The sequence below is a fragment of the Pongo abelii genome, chromosome 2 (assembly GCF_028885655.2).
Source record: "Pongo abelii isolate AG06213 chromosome 2, NHGRI_mPonAbe1-v2.0_pri, whole genome shotgun sequence".
Lineage (NCBI taxonomy): Eukaryota > Metazoa > Chordata > Mammalia > Primates > Hominidae > Pongo > Pongo abelii.
Window position 1 is genome coordinate 111,117,585 of NC_085928.1, and position 15,744 is coordinate 111,133,328.

The 15,744-nt window shown below is 47.9% G+C and overlaps 1 protein-coding gene across 20 annotated transcripts in view; it reads left to right on the plus strand.

The window, feature by feature from the left end:
* ANO10 (anoctamin 10) overlaps positions 1-15,397 on the plus strand; it is a 328,446-nt gene extending 313,049 nt beyond the window's left edge. For all 20 annotated transcript variants that reach the window (XM_009239147.4, XM_009239145.4, XM_063722557.1 and 17 more), the window contains one exon: positions 14,765-15,397. In XM_009239147.4, coding sequence (XP_009237422.1) covers positions 14,765-14,833 — 69 coding nt within the window. In that variant the 3' untranslated portion in view covers positions 14,834-15,397. The remainder of the gene's footprint in view (positions 1-14,764) is intronic.
* The last annotated feature ends 347 nt before the right edge of the window (positions 15,398-15,744 follow it).

Here is a 15,744-nt window from a genome sequence, read left to right on the forward strand (position 1 = left end):
AATATCTGTTAAGTCCATTTGTTCTAGGGTATAGTTTAAGTCCGTTGTTTCTTTGTTGACTCTCTGTCTTAATGACCTGTCTAGTGCTGTCAGTAGAGTATTGAAGTCCCCCACTATTATTGTGTTGCAGTCTATTTCATTTCTTAGGTCTAGGAGTACTTGTTTTATAAATTTGGGAGCTCTAGTGTTAGGTGCATATATATTTAAGATTGTGATATTGTCTGGTTGGACTATTTCTTTTATCATTATATCATGTCCCTGTTTGTCCTTTTTAACTGCTGTTGTTTTAAAGTTTGTTTTGTCTGATATAAGACTAGCTATTCCTACTCGCTTTTGGTGTCCATTTTCATGGAATATCTTTTTCCACACCTTTACCTTAAGTTTATGTGAGTTCTTATGTGTCAGGTGAGTCTCCTGAAGGCAACAGCAGATACTTGGTTGGTGAATTCTTATCCCTTCTGGCATTCTGTATCTTTTAAGTGAAGCATTTAGGCCATTTACATTCAACATTAGTGACATGGGTTGACTATGTCCTGGCCCAGATCTCATCTTGAATTGTAGTTTCCATAATCCCCATGTGTCATGGGAGGGCCCAGTGGGAGCTGTTTTAATCATGGGGGTGGTTACCCTCATGCTGTTCTTCTCATGGTGGCAGGTGAGTTCTCATGAGATCTGATGGTTTTACAAGGGGCTTGTCCCTCTTTGCTCGGCACTTCTCTCTCCTGCCACCATGTGAAGAAGGACGTGTTTGCTTCCCCTTCCGCCATGATTGTATGTTTCCTGAGGCCTCCCCAGCCATGCAGAAATGTGAGTTAATTAAACCTCTTTTCTTTGTAAATTATCCAGTCTTGGGCACTTCTCCATAGCAGCATGAGAATGGATTAATACAGTTAGTATTGAGATGTAAGGTACTATTCTATTTATCATGCTATTTGTTGCCTGAATGCCTTGTTTTTTTCATTGTGGTGGTGTTATATAGGTCCTGTGAGATTTATACTTTAAGGAGGTTCTATTTTGGTGTATTTTGAGGATTTGTTTCAAGATTTAGAGCTCCTTTTAGCAGTTTTTATAGTGCTGGCTTGGTAGTGGTGAATTCTCTCAGCATTTGTTTGTCTGAAAAAGACTATCTTTCCTTCATTTATGAAGCTTAGTTTTGGTAGATACAAAATTCTTGGCTAATTGTTTTGTTTAAGGAGGCTAAAGATAGGACCCCAATCCCTTCTAGCTTGTAAGGTTTCTGATGAGAAATCTGCTGTTAATCTGATAGGTTAATCTGATAGGTTCCTTTATAGGTTGCCTGATGTATTTGCCTCACAGCTCTTAAGATTCTTTCCTTCATCTTGACCTTAGATAGCCTGATGACTATGTCCCTAAGTGATAATCTTTTTGTGATGTATTTCCCAGGTGTTCTTTGAGCTTCTTGTATTTGGATGTTAGATTTCTAGCAAGGCTGGAGAAGTTTTCCTCAATTATTCCCTCAAATATGTTTTCCAAACTTTTAGATTTCTCTTCTTCCTTGAGAACATCAATTATTCTTAGGTTTGGTTGTTTAACATAATCCCAAGCTTCTCGGAGCCTTTGTTAATTTTTGTAGATTCTTTTTCTTTGTCAGATGGGGTTAATTTGAAAGCCTTGTCTTGGAGCTCTGAAATTCTGTCTTCTGTTGGTTCGATTCTGTTGCCGAGACTGCCAGTGCCTTTTGCAGTTCTCTAAGTGCGTCCTCAATTTCCACAAGTTGTGATGGTTTTTTATTTATGCTATCTATTTCACTGAAGATTTTTCCATTCATATCCTGCATCATTTTTTATTTATTTATTTAAGTTGGACTTCACCTTTCTCTGGTGCCTCCTTGATTGGCCTAATAGTCAGCCTTCTGAATTCTTTTTCTGGCAATTCAGAGATTTGATCTTGGTTTGGATCCATTGCTGGTGAGCTAGTGTGATCTTTTAGGGGTGTTAAAAAACCTTGCCTCTGCTGTATCACACAGGTCATCAGGGAAGTTGGTGAAAGCCGGCAGCCACAGGCCTCACCCATGCAGCCCGCGCCCAAAAGGCCAGTCTCCCTCCCACCATGCCCCCACAACAGCGCTGAGTTTATTTCCAGGGCTGAGAACTTTCCCCAGGCTGCATGCCTCCCAGCCGAGAAAGCAAGCAGACTCACAGTTCCTGGTCCCACAGAGCCTGGCGGCAGTCCACCTCCTTTAAAGGGTCTGTGGATTCTCTTGGCTTTCCTGTTATGTTCCTGCAGTAGTTCTTGGAGCAAAAGTTCATGATGTGGGCCTCCACACACTGTTCTGTTTGCCCGAGTGGAAGCTGAAAGTTAATCCTTCCTTCTATTTGCCATTTTCAGGTTCAGGGCTCACTCCTTACTGCTTCTAAGTTCTCCAATTGCAAAAGCACATTCAATATTTTTAATAAAAACAGACATGCTTTAAATATTATCCAATTTATTACTAAGAGTACCCCATTAAAATGTGTAACCTGGAGGAAAAAGAAAGACAGTCCGTTGGTGGTTCAGTGCTGTATGTGCCCCAAGATGTGTTTTGATGGCCTTTTGTCACCAACTGGGACAGCATTGTGTCGCCTGAGTTCTAGATTTGCAAAAATACTGACTGGCTGCCGTGTGTGCTCAGGATCCTGTAACATAGCAGTGAGGAGTGTTCAATGACGTTTTCATCAACCTGTATTTAGTGATCAGTATTGGTTACAGGGACTGCCACTCAGGAAGGGATATAGGTAATGGGAAATTAAAGTGAAATGAAAGTGTTGGGGAGAAGCAGTAATTAATCTGCTTGTTGAGGTTTCTAGGTGGGAATGAGTAAAAATTAACTTTTCTGAGGGAAAATGATGTCAGGTGAATAAAGGCTAGAATCCCTGCCTAACACTTACTGTGTTGTTCCTACACAAAAATCAAGCATAGTCAAGTCAACAATCCCTCGCTCCAGCTTCACCCGGGCTCTGTAGAAGGGGTGCCTAGTGCCTGCAATTCTGACGACTCACAGCCATCATCACCCAGGGGTAGCCCATCTCAACTGGCCAGGAACAGGGCCCTGCTCTGGGGGAAAGGGTACATGGTAATCTCTTGTGCAGTGAGGGGATATAGAGTTTTAAAAATCATAATGTTGTAATTATCAATTTTGTTTTACTCATAATAGTAATATTGAAATTTTAAATGACATTATAGAAGATATAGATATTTGCATTTATCAAAGGGCCATACAGTGTTCAGATGTCGGGAAAACTGCCCTGGGAAAGATTGTAAAGGTGATGGGAAACATTTATACTTTCTCTGTGGCCTGCAGTTGTGGCTGCATTTCATAAGGATCTGTTTTCACCTTGGTGATGAGCTTAGTGTTTCTGAAGAATGAAACCAATCCCCTCTGCCGCCACCAGGGGTCCTTTGATGCCTGGGTGCCTCCTTTACCTTCCTAGGTGTGCAGAAAGTGGGTGCAGAGCTTCTCTGGGCAGAGAAGGAGCTCACCCTTTGGCAGCTGCTCCACTCATCCCACTTTCACTTTCCTTGTGGCCACTGGCAGTGTTTTCTTAGATTAAAGGTTGTTCTCCCTTTATAGTTAAGAGTAATATTTACTAAGTTGTGTTGAAACTGATGTGGGCAGTGGACTGTCTCCTGCATTTCATTTAGTAGGCTCTTACCTCATCCTTTAACTTTCTAAACTGAGTTTCTTTCGCATGCCACAGTGAAATTGTGTCCCCTCATACTCCATGAGTCAGGACTCCAGTAGGAGGGAAGCTGGACACTGGATTACCTCTGACCACCAAGGCATCTTTCTCAGATGGCCACCACTGTTGCCACCCCAGCTCAGGGTCCTTTTAGAGACTCTGATTTCTAGAGTGTTTATTTCTATTCTTTGGGCTTTTAAACTTTTGTGTCATGCCTTGATCTAACCAAACTGTCAAGGCTTCAATTCCTGGATCTGTAAATGTCACCTAGCCATGGCTTTCACTGAAGGAGCCTGCAGGGGTTTCTTTGGAGCAGCCACTTGTGCTTGGTGTCCACTGGCCTGGCCACACCTCCTCTTCCGGCCTGAACCTGAGCCCTGGCTCTCTAGCTATCAACATGGAACCTGCAGATCAAAGATGAGGGCTGGCTAGATGGTCATCTTGGCCTTGGATGGTCACAAACCTCTCTGGGTCTTATCTCCCAAGGGCCCCAGGTGACCTGTGTGACAACATAGGGGGCTCTCTTGTGAAAGAACAATGCTGCCGCCCTCCTTGGCTCCAAGAGCTTCCAGACAGGAAAGTAGTTATTCCTGAAGGACTTGGCACCCTTCCTCCCAGGCAAGGAGGAGGGAGCGCCTTCCTGAAGAAGTGATGCTGTGGGCCCTGTGCAGGGGCTCACACCTATAATCCCAGTGCTTTGGGAGGCCAAGGCAGGCAGATCACTTGAACCAGGAGTTTAGGACAAGCCTGGGCAACATGGTGAAACCCCATCTGTATAAAATATACAAAAAATTAGCTGGGTGTGGTGGCACACTCTAGCCTCCCAGCTACTCAGGAGGCTGAGGTGGGAGGATCACCTGAGCCCGGGAGGTCCAGGCTGCAGTGAGCTGTGATTGTGCCACTGCACCCCACTCCAGCCTGGGTGACAGAGTGAAACCCTGTCTCAAAAAAAAAGTAACTTAAATATTGTTTTAAAAAAGAAGTGATGCTATGTAAGTCTTGTCCAGGAAATGTCTCCTCCAGACCAGATGCTCTTGGTCATCTAGATGACCTGAACAATTGGGACAATGTCCTAGTAACATCACTGAATGTGTCAGTATCATGGGGCTGAGGATAATACACAAGGAGATTGTAGATCTCGCTGGCTTCTGAAACAGCTCACTGCCGTATTATAGCAGAACCTGGGTGGAAGATCTCTTTGCATTTCTGTTTGCAAAATAACATCACACCTGTAGATCTAGTTACAGTGAAACTAGAAAGGAGCCATGCCAAAGTCATTTTAAAAAGAAACTTCATTCTTTGCCCTGTGATTTGGAGGCAAACTGATTACATGTTATTTTTACATTATTATTGCAAAAATATGAAAATTTCCCCCTTTCTCAGAATTGGTGTCACCTTCATTGTCTTTTTGGTCCTCCCATCTGGGAACATCATTCCCATGTCTTCCTCACTCTTTGTTGCCCTCTTACCTATGTTGCCATAATACACATAGTTGATGGTCATTCCAGAAGTAATTGTAGCTTTCGTATATAATTATATTATTTCTTTAAGATTAGTCATAGTTTGCTTTTGATGTTAGGGACTTTGATTCTTTTTATTTGTGATTATACCTCTACTTTACAAGTGTCAAAATACCGCCCCTGTCTCAGCCTCAGGCCACTGCTCTAGTTCCCTTGGTCGATGTCCCCAGGACACCCCCAGCCCACTGTTCTCCATGCTCATATCAGGATGTTTCAGAAAATCATCCATTCATTTCAGCCCTTTAAGCAATATCTGTTACTAGCTTTTTCTCTTCATCCAGTGGAGGAGACATGGCTTATTTTAACCTTTCTTGTTCCTGAATAATTTATTAATGTTCCTGCTGCCTTTTATATGTTTAGTAAACTGCAGTCCCTTGCGGATCGAGGTTTCTAGTTCTGCCATGCTCTTTGTTGGAGGTGCTCTTCAGCAGCTCTCCATCACCAGACAGTTGGTGACAAGAGGCCATCAGAACACATCTGGGGCACACACAGCAATGAACCACCAAGGGGCTCCTTCCATTCTCTTTCCTCCAGGTCACACCTTTTAATGGGGTGCAGTTGGTAATAAGTTGGATAATATTTAAAGCACGTGCCTGTTTTTTACTTATTAAAAATATTGAATGTGACAAAGTTGTAAAAACAAACAAAAATAAGCAAACAAAAAATATTATACAGCATTAAATTCATCCCTCAAGGAGCTTCTGTTCTAGGAAGACACCCTTCTCCCCCAAGCTCCTGTGGCTTGCCATGGACAAGGGGGGGAATAAACTGTCCTGCTGCTCTCTCTGGCTCTGGAGTCCAGGGAGTCCTGCCTGAGGATTCTGAGGAAGTTGTGACTTCAAAGATTCACCTGCCTCTTTTAGCTAGGAGAGTAGGAGACCTGGTCTAAATCATTTTTGTTTGAAGGAAGTGCCTCTGCATCTGAGTTTCAGCTGCTCGAGCATTTGTGATTTTGCCAACTGTCTCACTATGGTTTCCACATTTTCTTGTCTTGTTCCCACATTTTCTTGTTCTTGTTCCCTTTGGAAGCCTTTCTTTAAAAAAAAAAAAAAATCATCAAGGACTTCTGGATATTTTTTAAAAACTGATTCTTTTTTTATGAGATAGAGTTTCACTCTTGTCACCCAAGCTGGAGTGCAATGGTGCATTCTCAGCTCACTGCCACCTCCACCTCTTGGGTTCAAGTGATTCTCTTGCACTAGCCTCCCGAGTAGCTGGGATTACAGGCGCCCACCACCATGCCCAGCTATTTTTTTTTTGTATTTTTAGTAGAGACAGGGTTTCACCATGTTGGCCAGGCTGGTCTCAAACTCCTGACCTCAGGTGATCCACCTGCCTTGGCCTCCCAAAGTGCTGGGATTACCAGCATGAGCCACTGCGCCCACCCAAAAAAATGATTCTTAAAGTTTTTTGTTGTTTTTTTTTTTTGAGACGGAGTTTCACTCTGTCACCCAGGGTGGAGTGTAGTGGCACAATCTCGGCTCACTGCACCCTCTGCCTCCCGGGTTCATGCGGTTCTCCTGCCTCAGCCTCCTGAGTAGCTAGGATTACAGGTGCCTGCCACCACGCCCAGCTAATTTTTGTATTTTTAGTAGAGACGGGGTTTCACTATGTTGGCTAGGCTGGTCTTGAACTCCTGACTTCAAGTCATGTGCCCACCTCGACCTCCCAAAGTGCTGGGATTACAGGAGTGAGCCACCGCGCCCGACCGATTCTTAAAGTTTTAAGCACTCTTTAATATCTTGCTAAAATGTGTGCATACAGATCAAGATAGGGTTAACCTTGGGTATCTGGAGCCAGGCTGCCATGGTTTCAGAGATTTAGCAGAAGCAGAAAATCTGAGCCAGGTGTGACCAAGACAAAATTGGATCCACACCAGTAATTCAGAGACACTTGCAAGACCTCATGGATTAGAAGTGTGATCCAGTTGAATCTGAATCTCAAAGCACAGGTGACCCCAGTGGATAGTTGGGTGATATTATTATAGTACAAAAATGAAACGTCTAGATCCAACATCAGGGCAGGGGCAGGGCAGCCTGCAGGTTAGGAGCCAGCTCTGGAGCCAGATGGCCTGGGCTCAAACCTGCTATAACCTGGTGCAAGTTTCTCAACCTTTCTGTGCCTCTGTTTTTTCTTTAAAATGATAATGGTATGTCTCTCATAGGGTGGTTATGAGAAGTAAATCAAATGTGCATAGAGTTTAGAACAGTGCCTGGCATGCAATGTGATGTAAGTGTTGGTCACTATAAATTTAAATTACACACAGGTAATATAACAGACATTAAAAGTTATATCAACAAAGGAGGTTAAGAGGTTTTGCTGTACAAGAGCAATTAGAAATGCAGGAAATGGGGAGGTAAGTAGCCAAGATTTGCATGAACCTGGCACAGGGAACCCTAGGAAGCATAGTACTGATGCCCCGACCCATGGACCTGAGCCCCACAGCCTGGAGGAACCATCTAGATGGGTGCGTCCACTCCATGCTGAATCCTGGGGGTTCTGCAGAAGGGTCTCTTGGTTTAGTTACTAGGTGATTTCGTGTATATTTGGAGTATCCATAACTTGGAGAAAATATCAGTGTCCACTGATAGAACATGAAAGGACAGAGGCGATGAGCAGCCCTGATGAGGGCTTGCTGCCCCTGATGACATTTCCCAGACCCAGGGAGGTGGGTCAGTTTTGCTTGGTCATTTTGTGTTAGCATCCAGCTCTTTCTGGCCACCTGTGGAACCTCATGGCCTGTAGCATTGGTAGGTATGTGAGGATTCCAACAGCCCAGATTTGGGAGGTGGCTGTAGTTAATCAGACATGACTAGCTCCCTGTTCCAGAAGCGTCAGAATGAGTGTGTGCCTGGGGATGGCTGGAAATCCAGCCTCTGGCTTCTATGGGCTCCTCACTCTCCATGGGAAGTAACTTGCAGTCTCAAAATATCTCCTTTCAAAGTCCTTTAACTTCTGTTTTGGGAAATTTTGCTCTGAAACCCAGATGTGCAGAGAAAGCAGGGATCAAAAGATCATTTGAGAAACAGACATTACACCTTTGTTTCCCCTTTTTGAACTGACATCCACCCACCCCACGGTTAGCTCGTGCAGTTAATGGACTGTGTCATAGACTCCCTCACATGTCTCCTGTTGTGTGAGCGGGAGCCTTTCTGGAGTGGGGATTTGATTTTCTTGGCGGAGTCTTTGTTTCTAGCTGGGACCAAGCTGATAATTTGGCACCGTCCTCCTCCCACACAGCTGTAACTGCAGACCACCTTCCCCTTCACCAGAGCCACATCTGAGCTTGCTAATCATGATTTCTGTCACACTCCCCCGCCACTCCACCCCTGACCCTCACCCAGCTTGAGCTTGCTAGCCATGATTTCTGCCACCCACCCCTCACCCAGCTTCTGAGTCAAAACCTTAGGCTGGGACCCAAATCTGCATTGTTACCAGGGCAGGTAGCTGTTGGGAACCCTGAAACCCGGTGCTTCTGACATAAAGCCCATCCTACTGGTGTGTTTTCTGTGATCCCATACATGGGACTGGCCAATTTGTGGGCCAGAGAGTGATGTTGACTTCAAGAACTTGAATATGTGTTACATGAGAAAAGAGCATTTTCTCTTTCATACGCATGAAAAAAAGAGGCTTTACAAGTTCATCAGAATTACACTGAGGTTACTGGCTAAATTAGAATTTCTCTGGCTGCTACTGCAGGCTGCAAGCTGGTCCCTCTTCCACAGTATTCATGGAGCACCAACTCAGTGCCAGGCACTGTCATAGGTCCTGGGGTCTAGTCATGGCCCTGCTCTCTGGAGACCACATACCAGGTAGGATAGAACATTTAAGACAGAAGAAAAATCTGCAAACAATGAATAAACCAGATGGTAATGAGAGTAGTGCAGCAATTGAAATAGAGGGATGGGATGGTGACAGGGGAGGAGGAAATAGAGGGATGAGGAGGAGACAGGCTGAGGACTGAGTGGCAGAAAGGAGTTGCCAGCAAACTCAGGTAGGGCAGGCAAGCCTGGGTGGAGGGAGCTGATGGCTGGAGCAGAACCAAGGTTGGAGTGTGGGGCAGCAGGGGACAAGGATGAGAGACAAGAAGGGGTGAACTGCAGTCCCCAGCGTGGTAGGGACCTTGGAGTGGCATACTACAGCCCCCCGTTTAAAACCCTGCTTGGGCTGCCTTGAGACAAGAGTGGGATTGTCTGGGGTGCCGTCTCAGTGCAGGCAGGGGCACAGCCTTGAGGAGGGAGGCAGGAGCAGCGGGTGTGTGACAGAGGGGCTGGGCCGAGGGAGCAGGCATCCGCAGAGATGGCTGAAGTTCCATGGTCTGAGATGCTGGCTGGTGGTGGCACTGCTTCCTGAGATGGGGATGACTGGGAGAAAGGCTGGCTGGGGTGGGAGGTGGGAGCTGGAGCACTGGCACTTGGGGTTGCCCGCAAGTCTTACATTTTTACATTTTGTCAAGTGTTAAAATGAAGCAACAATCAGAGGGAGAGGTGGGTGTAACTCCCTCCAGGACCGCCTGACAGGCTGCTGCAAGCGCCTTCCTGCCCCTCTACTCACTGCTGTCGTGGCTGATTAGAGCCTTATGGCACCACCAAGCCCAGACAGGCTTGGACTTTTTAATCATTATATTATGATATTTTCAGAACACTGTTTGAGGTAAACTTTTCAATAGAGATAACAAATAAAAAGTCTTTGTGAAAATAGGTGCTTCAGAAGCCCCACTCTCCTTTTTCATCTGAATTGTCAGGCTGTTGCTTGATTTTTGTCCTGACTCTAGCTGCATGTCCTCAATAAGCTGCCTAGCCTTGTGAGTCCCCAGGGCCATGTCAGTGACACCTGTAGAGAAGCCCTTGCTTGTGGTTGCAAGGTGTGAATAAGGGGTGCGTACACAGCTTGAGTGGAGGAGGCTCGAAGTTGATCCTCCCTTCTTCCCCGCCATTCCCCTTCTCAGGGAGACTTGGAGGGTGGCTTCGTTTCAGGCAGTGGCTCTCCACCTCAGCTGCCTGTTAGAATCACTTGGGGAGCTTTGAAAAGTCCCTGTGCCCAGGCCACACTTAGGTGCATTAAATCAGACTTTGGGATGGGGAGTAGGAACGGGTGATCATGATGCTCCATCTCAGGCCTGCACACCCAAGGCTGGGATGGCTCAGAGGAGCCAGGTGCTGCTGCTGGGCTGAACTCGCCTGAGAACTCCATTCCTAGACACCCTATGTGGCCAGCAGCCTGGTTCCATCCCAGCCACTGCACCCTGCACTCAGAGGACATGAATGGTGAGGCCACTAGTGAACGGTAACTGATGACACATGGGATTTTCTATCCTTCAGCCAAGGGCTCCCCAGACAGATTCCTTCTGTAGGTCTTGGTTTGGGGGGGGGGGCAGGGGTGAGAAGGGGTAATGGAGTAGTTGCTAGTAGATTTCAAATTGAGCAGGAGATGTAATCAAATGGTAGTCATTCCCTGAATGCTATGAATAGAAGGATCCTAAAGTTTATTGTGGGCTCAGCCAGAAGGAGTCTCTGCTACAAGGCTGGGAGGGAGAAGGGGCCATTTGAGGTCCGTGGTGTCCACCGTGGTTATCACAAGTCTATGGAGTCCACCATGGCCATTCCAGGTCTGTGGGAAGCGTTGCAATTCTCAGAAAGTATTTCTGTACTTCTCCACAGAGACAAGGGGATCCAGTCACACAGTCTTCCTCAGGTCAAGCTGTGCATTTGGCCAACACACTTAATGATTAGGTTCCTATTATAATCATTACTAATAATGATGCAAAAAATTAGTCAGTGCTTTTTAAAGAATAATTTGGAGGATGGGTGTTTTAATGAGTCACAAGTTAGGGGAAAATTCCATTCTGTCTCCATTTTGATACTTTTTTGGAGAAGTCGTCAGCTCTATTATCTTGCTTATATTTTTATGAAGGTTTTAATTTAAGGATCCCCAAAGAAGCCAGGTTTTTTTTAAGGGGATAGTGTTGCTCCCTCCCACCCCACCCACCCTCCAGCCAGGTTTGTTAAGGAGAAGAAGCCAAAGAACTGAGCTGCCAGAGGCAGTCTGGTGCCTAGGCACCGTCCCAGCCCACTCAGCCAGAGCCTGCAGTATGGCCTGGGAGAAATCTGTTTCACCCCTCGTGGCCCCAGCTCACTTATTTGTGAAAGGTGACAGACAACAAATCAGAGACTTGCAAGCCTGGGGTGGTCAGTGGAAAAACTTGAAGGCTCATTAAAAATTCAGAGTCTGGGGTCCACTGCAGGGCCTGCATTTAACCAGGTCTCAGGATTCTTAAGTGGCCATGAGACTGACTGTTCTTCAAGGTTCTTTCCTAATCATAAATTCTGTGATCCTGACATCACTTCTGCCAGTGCTCACCACTTCCCAATCGGGGAGGGTGTGGGAAGTGCTCTTGGGCCAGGGCTGTGGTTAGGGCTCAGCCTCCTCTTCACCAGGAGGACAGCCCTCCTGGAAAACAAATGGGATATTCCTGTTGTACATCGCATGACCCCCATGCTGAGGGTTGCAGACTCATGAGTGGTAGATAGCAATTGATTTACCTAAGAGAAACCATCTTAGGGCCAGCCAGCCAGTAATGAGTATCTGTGGCTCTGACTCCATTTGCAGCCAAGGGAGGTAGAGGCCTGCCCCATTTACACAGAAAAGGTGTGAATGTCAGCCACTGATTTCATGACAACTTGTCTCAGGAAAGCGGGCTGTTGCAGCTCATTTCCTCCAAATCGCTTGGGTTTTTCTTTGGACTTTAGCTGCAGGTTTTAATTTCTGGTTCTGCCATTGGCTTAGGGTCTCCCAGCTGGGGATTGTGGGCACAGGCAACCCAGGGAGTCGAGCTGAGCCCCCCTCCATACCATGGCCCTGGGAGGGAGAGTGCCCTTGGAAGGAAACCACCTGGTCTGCCACTGCCCTGTGAAGGCCCTGGGAGCACAGCCTTCCTGTCCCCTCCTGTTCCCCTGGCTGCCAAGCTGGCCTTGAGACATCCCATGGCCCTGGCCCAACTTGGGGATCACAGAACTCCAGTGAGGCTTGGTCATTCATGGCTTTAAAAGAAGCCTTGCTCTAGGACAGGTGAAGAAGGAAAGAGCAGAAATGTGCAAATGGCTCCTGCCTGGCCTGAGGCAAGGGAGGACTGTAGGGTCCCTGGCCATTCTTTCTACCTTTGCCACCAGCAGTGCAGTTCAGTGCAGATGACCTTGTGACCTCGTGGACATCCTCAGGCTCTTAGGTGCTGCCCTGAGCAAGGCAGGCACTGCAGGGGGGAGGAACCCAGCCAAGTGGGTTCCGAGTTCCTTCCCTGAACTTGGGTGAAGCCCCCAACCCTGGGCCTGAGAGAAGGGGCTGTGGCCCTGAAGAAGCCCCTCATGGGCACATCAGTTATAAGGACAAGTGGGGGGCACCCCAGAAGCAGCCCCAGGAAGTGAGACAAAAGTCACATTGGGTTTGGTCATTTGGAGGAGAAGGCCCATCCACCCTGGCTACTGTGGAGCAGGGGGCCCCTCCCAGAGAGCTGCTGGATGCTTCTGTGCCTGACCTCACAGGGCGTCCAGCCACCATGCCTTGAAAGGAGCCTCAAATGCTCCCATTTTTATTTTCTTCCCCATGTGGAATGCCAGGGAAATGTGGCTGCAAGATTCTGTGACAAGCTGGGGAATGTTCTGTCTTCATTATTGTTTTAGTTTAGTTAAATTTACCGTGCACAGTGGCTCATGCCTGTAGTCCCAGCTACTTGGGAAATTGAGGCAGGAGGATCCCTTGAACCCAGGAGTTCAAGGCTGCAGTGTGATCACGCCTCTGCACTCCAGCCTCGGCAACAAAGTGAGACCCTGGCTCTTGAAAGAAAAAAAAAAAAGACATTTTAAAAGTCTTATAAGTATTAAATGATAACAGCTAGAAGAGTCTGCAGTGAACCTGGGCTGAAATATTACAGTTTTTATTTATGGTGATATTTTATATCTGTAGTTAACAGCATGGGCTTGTGGGAAGACCTGAAATGTTAGTAATGGAAGAGGTAGCAGATGCAAAAAACTCTGGGGAGACTTTTACAGTGCCTAGCAGTTCAGCCTTTCTAGGTTTGTGAACTATTAAACCATCTCTATCCCCCTGGCAGGATGAAGGTTATAGAAATCTTGCAGTGGTGGGTCATTTGGACAGGGCATGTCCCTGGGCCATTGTTAACTCCTGTGTCTACCCCCTACTCCAGGCCTGATGAAATGCTGTGGCCCCTGCAGAAAGAACCCTCTCACCCCCACCACTGGTAAACTGGTCACCTTGACTCTCCATAGCCCCCTTTCTCATCAAAAGCCATCTCCTAAGCCCTGCTTAGACATGGATAAGAAAGGGCCAGCCAGTCCCCCCGCCCAAGCCAAATGCAGAGGGCTCAGCTTCCAGGAGCCATCATGAGCCGCCCTGTGGGAGATAGGCCAGGCTCAGAAAACATGAGAATGGTCAGGAGTTGAGAGCGCCTTCCTGAGGTACTGCAGATCTAAAGGATCCTTAGGAGGGTAAATTAAAGCAGCAGACAAGGGCTTTTGACTGACAGTCTATGAAAGGGGCTTCTCCCACTGAAAGCCACAGGGAGCATGGTATTGCTTCCAGCCCTGTGTGGCACTTGGGGCTCTCAAGATGAGTAGCCAGGTACTGGGGGTACCAGCCATGTTTGCACTCAGAGTTTTGTTTTTCCATAAGTGAATCACTGTTATTGAAAATCTGTTTGAAGCCAACATCCACAGTATTATAGTTATTCATTTATTCAACGAATAGGGCAGAGCTGTAGTGGTGTTTTCTAGCCACAAAACCGAAGTGACTGGGAGCTTCAGGCCTGGGGTAGGGGAAGGTAGGAGCAGCAGAACTGTCCCCTACGCCGCTGCCTGACTTGTGGGCACAGGCTCTCCCTTCTGACACCTTCCTGGAAGTCTCCCATCCTGCCCTCAAGGAGGGCGCCTCTATCTTGACGTCACCCTCACAGAGACTTCATGGGTTGTTCCCAGTGAGGATGGGGGCGGAGGGGTGAGGGTAAGTCCTGTGGCTGTACTAGGGACAAAAGGCTGGTGAGAAACATCTGATGATTTGGGGCATCTGTTCTGTGCCAGGGACTTCATGGACAACAATACTTGCAGCCGCCCTGCAAAATATGCACTGTTGCTCTCACTGCAGATTTGGAAACTCCAGCTCAGCGAGGTCAAACTGCCAGGGTCGCTCAGTGCACAGGGGCAAAGCAAGCACTTGGTCCCAAGCCTGTGCCCCATCCTCTCTCAGGCCCTGTCCGCCTATTCCCCTCATCCTGGCCATCCAGGGAGGAGGAGATGCCAGCTGCTTCTCATTTCAGTGTCCTTAAAATCCCTGCTGGTCTGGGCTCACACAGTGTGACATTGCATTTTCACCACACCAACTGTCTCCCATCTCCTCAGAGTCAGACCCAGGGACTTGCAGGAAGCTGCAGGCAGCATCAGAGAGTCACCACTTCCCTGGGGTCAAAGCCACTGGCCAGGCTTCCACAGAGAGCAGAGGCCTCGGCCACTACTTAGGCTTCTGTGGCTCACTTGGTGTCCTATTTTCTCTTAACAGCAAATGAAGCTCGTGACCGAGAACCTGAAGGAGGGACCAAAGGAAAGCGGGAAGGAGAAGGCAACCTGACTGCCCGGCGTGCCCAGCTGCCCTGTTGGCAGAGGCCTGTGTCTGTGCCACACCTGCCACAGTGGCAGGGGGGTACCTGGGGCAGCATCGTGGCTCCTGAACCCAGACCCAATGCTTAGCCAAATGAAGTGGCTCCTATGTGGCAAGCACCCTTCTCAGTTTCGCAGTGGCTTGGGGCTCAGGATCCTTGGCAGTTCCTGGCAGTTCCCCCAACCCCGCCCTGTCTGCTCCTTCCCAGTTCCTTGCCGGGCCCCACACACTGCTCTAGCTGCCAACTTTGCTGCAGAGCCACTGCCGCCCTTGAGCCTCTCACCATGAGTGAGCCACCAGCTCTCCACGTTCCCCTCACAGCAGTGTCACTCCCGACCCCACCATGGCCCAGGGACCTGTGGACAGGTTGGGGATGGGGTGTGTGTCCACTGTGCTCATCACAGGAGCCTCAGTTGAGAGTGAGCGGGGTACAGTAAGGCAGCGCTTCCCACACTGGACCTCTTTCCTGGTTCTCTTTTGCAATACATTAACAGACCCTTTATCAACATAAACAATAGTAACTGAGCTATTAAAGGCAACCTCTCTGATTCCTTCTGCCCACATGGGGACTGCAATGGGCTTCCCTTTTCTGAAGCACTTGGTGAGGTCACTGAAGGTGGAGCAGTGAGACCGGGAGCCCAGGGTGAGGGGCTTGGCTGGAGGCCAGGCACCAAAGCTTGTAGCTGAAGGCTGGGCCATTTTTGAGAACTTCTGCTGCTGGTGGTGCCCGCCTACAGGGACACTAGGGCTGCTTTCACATGCAGGGTGTACCCATGGTGCCAAGCCAAGGGTCAGCAGCCACTCTTGGTGCCCTGGCCTGGGCTTGGGCTTGGGCTTGCAGAGAAAAGGGCCCTCCTTGCCCAGTGGTGCTGCCCACCTCC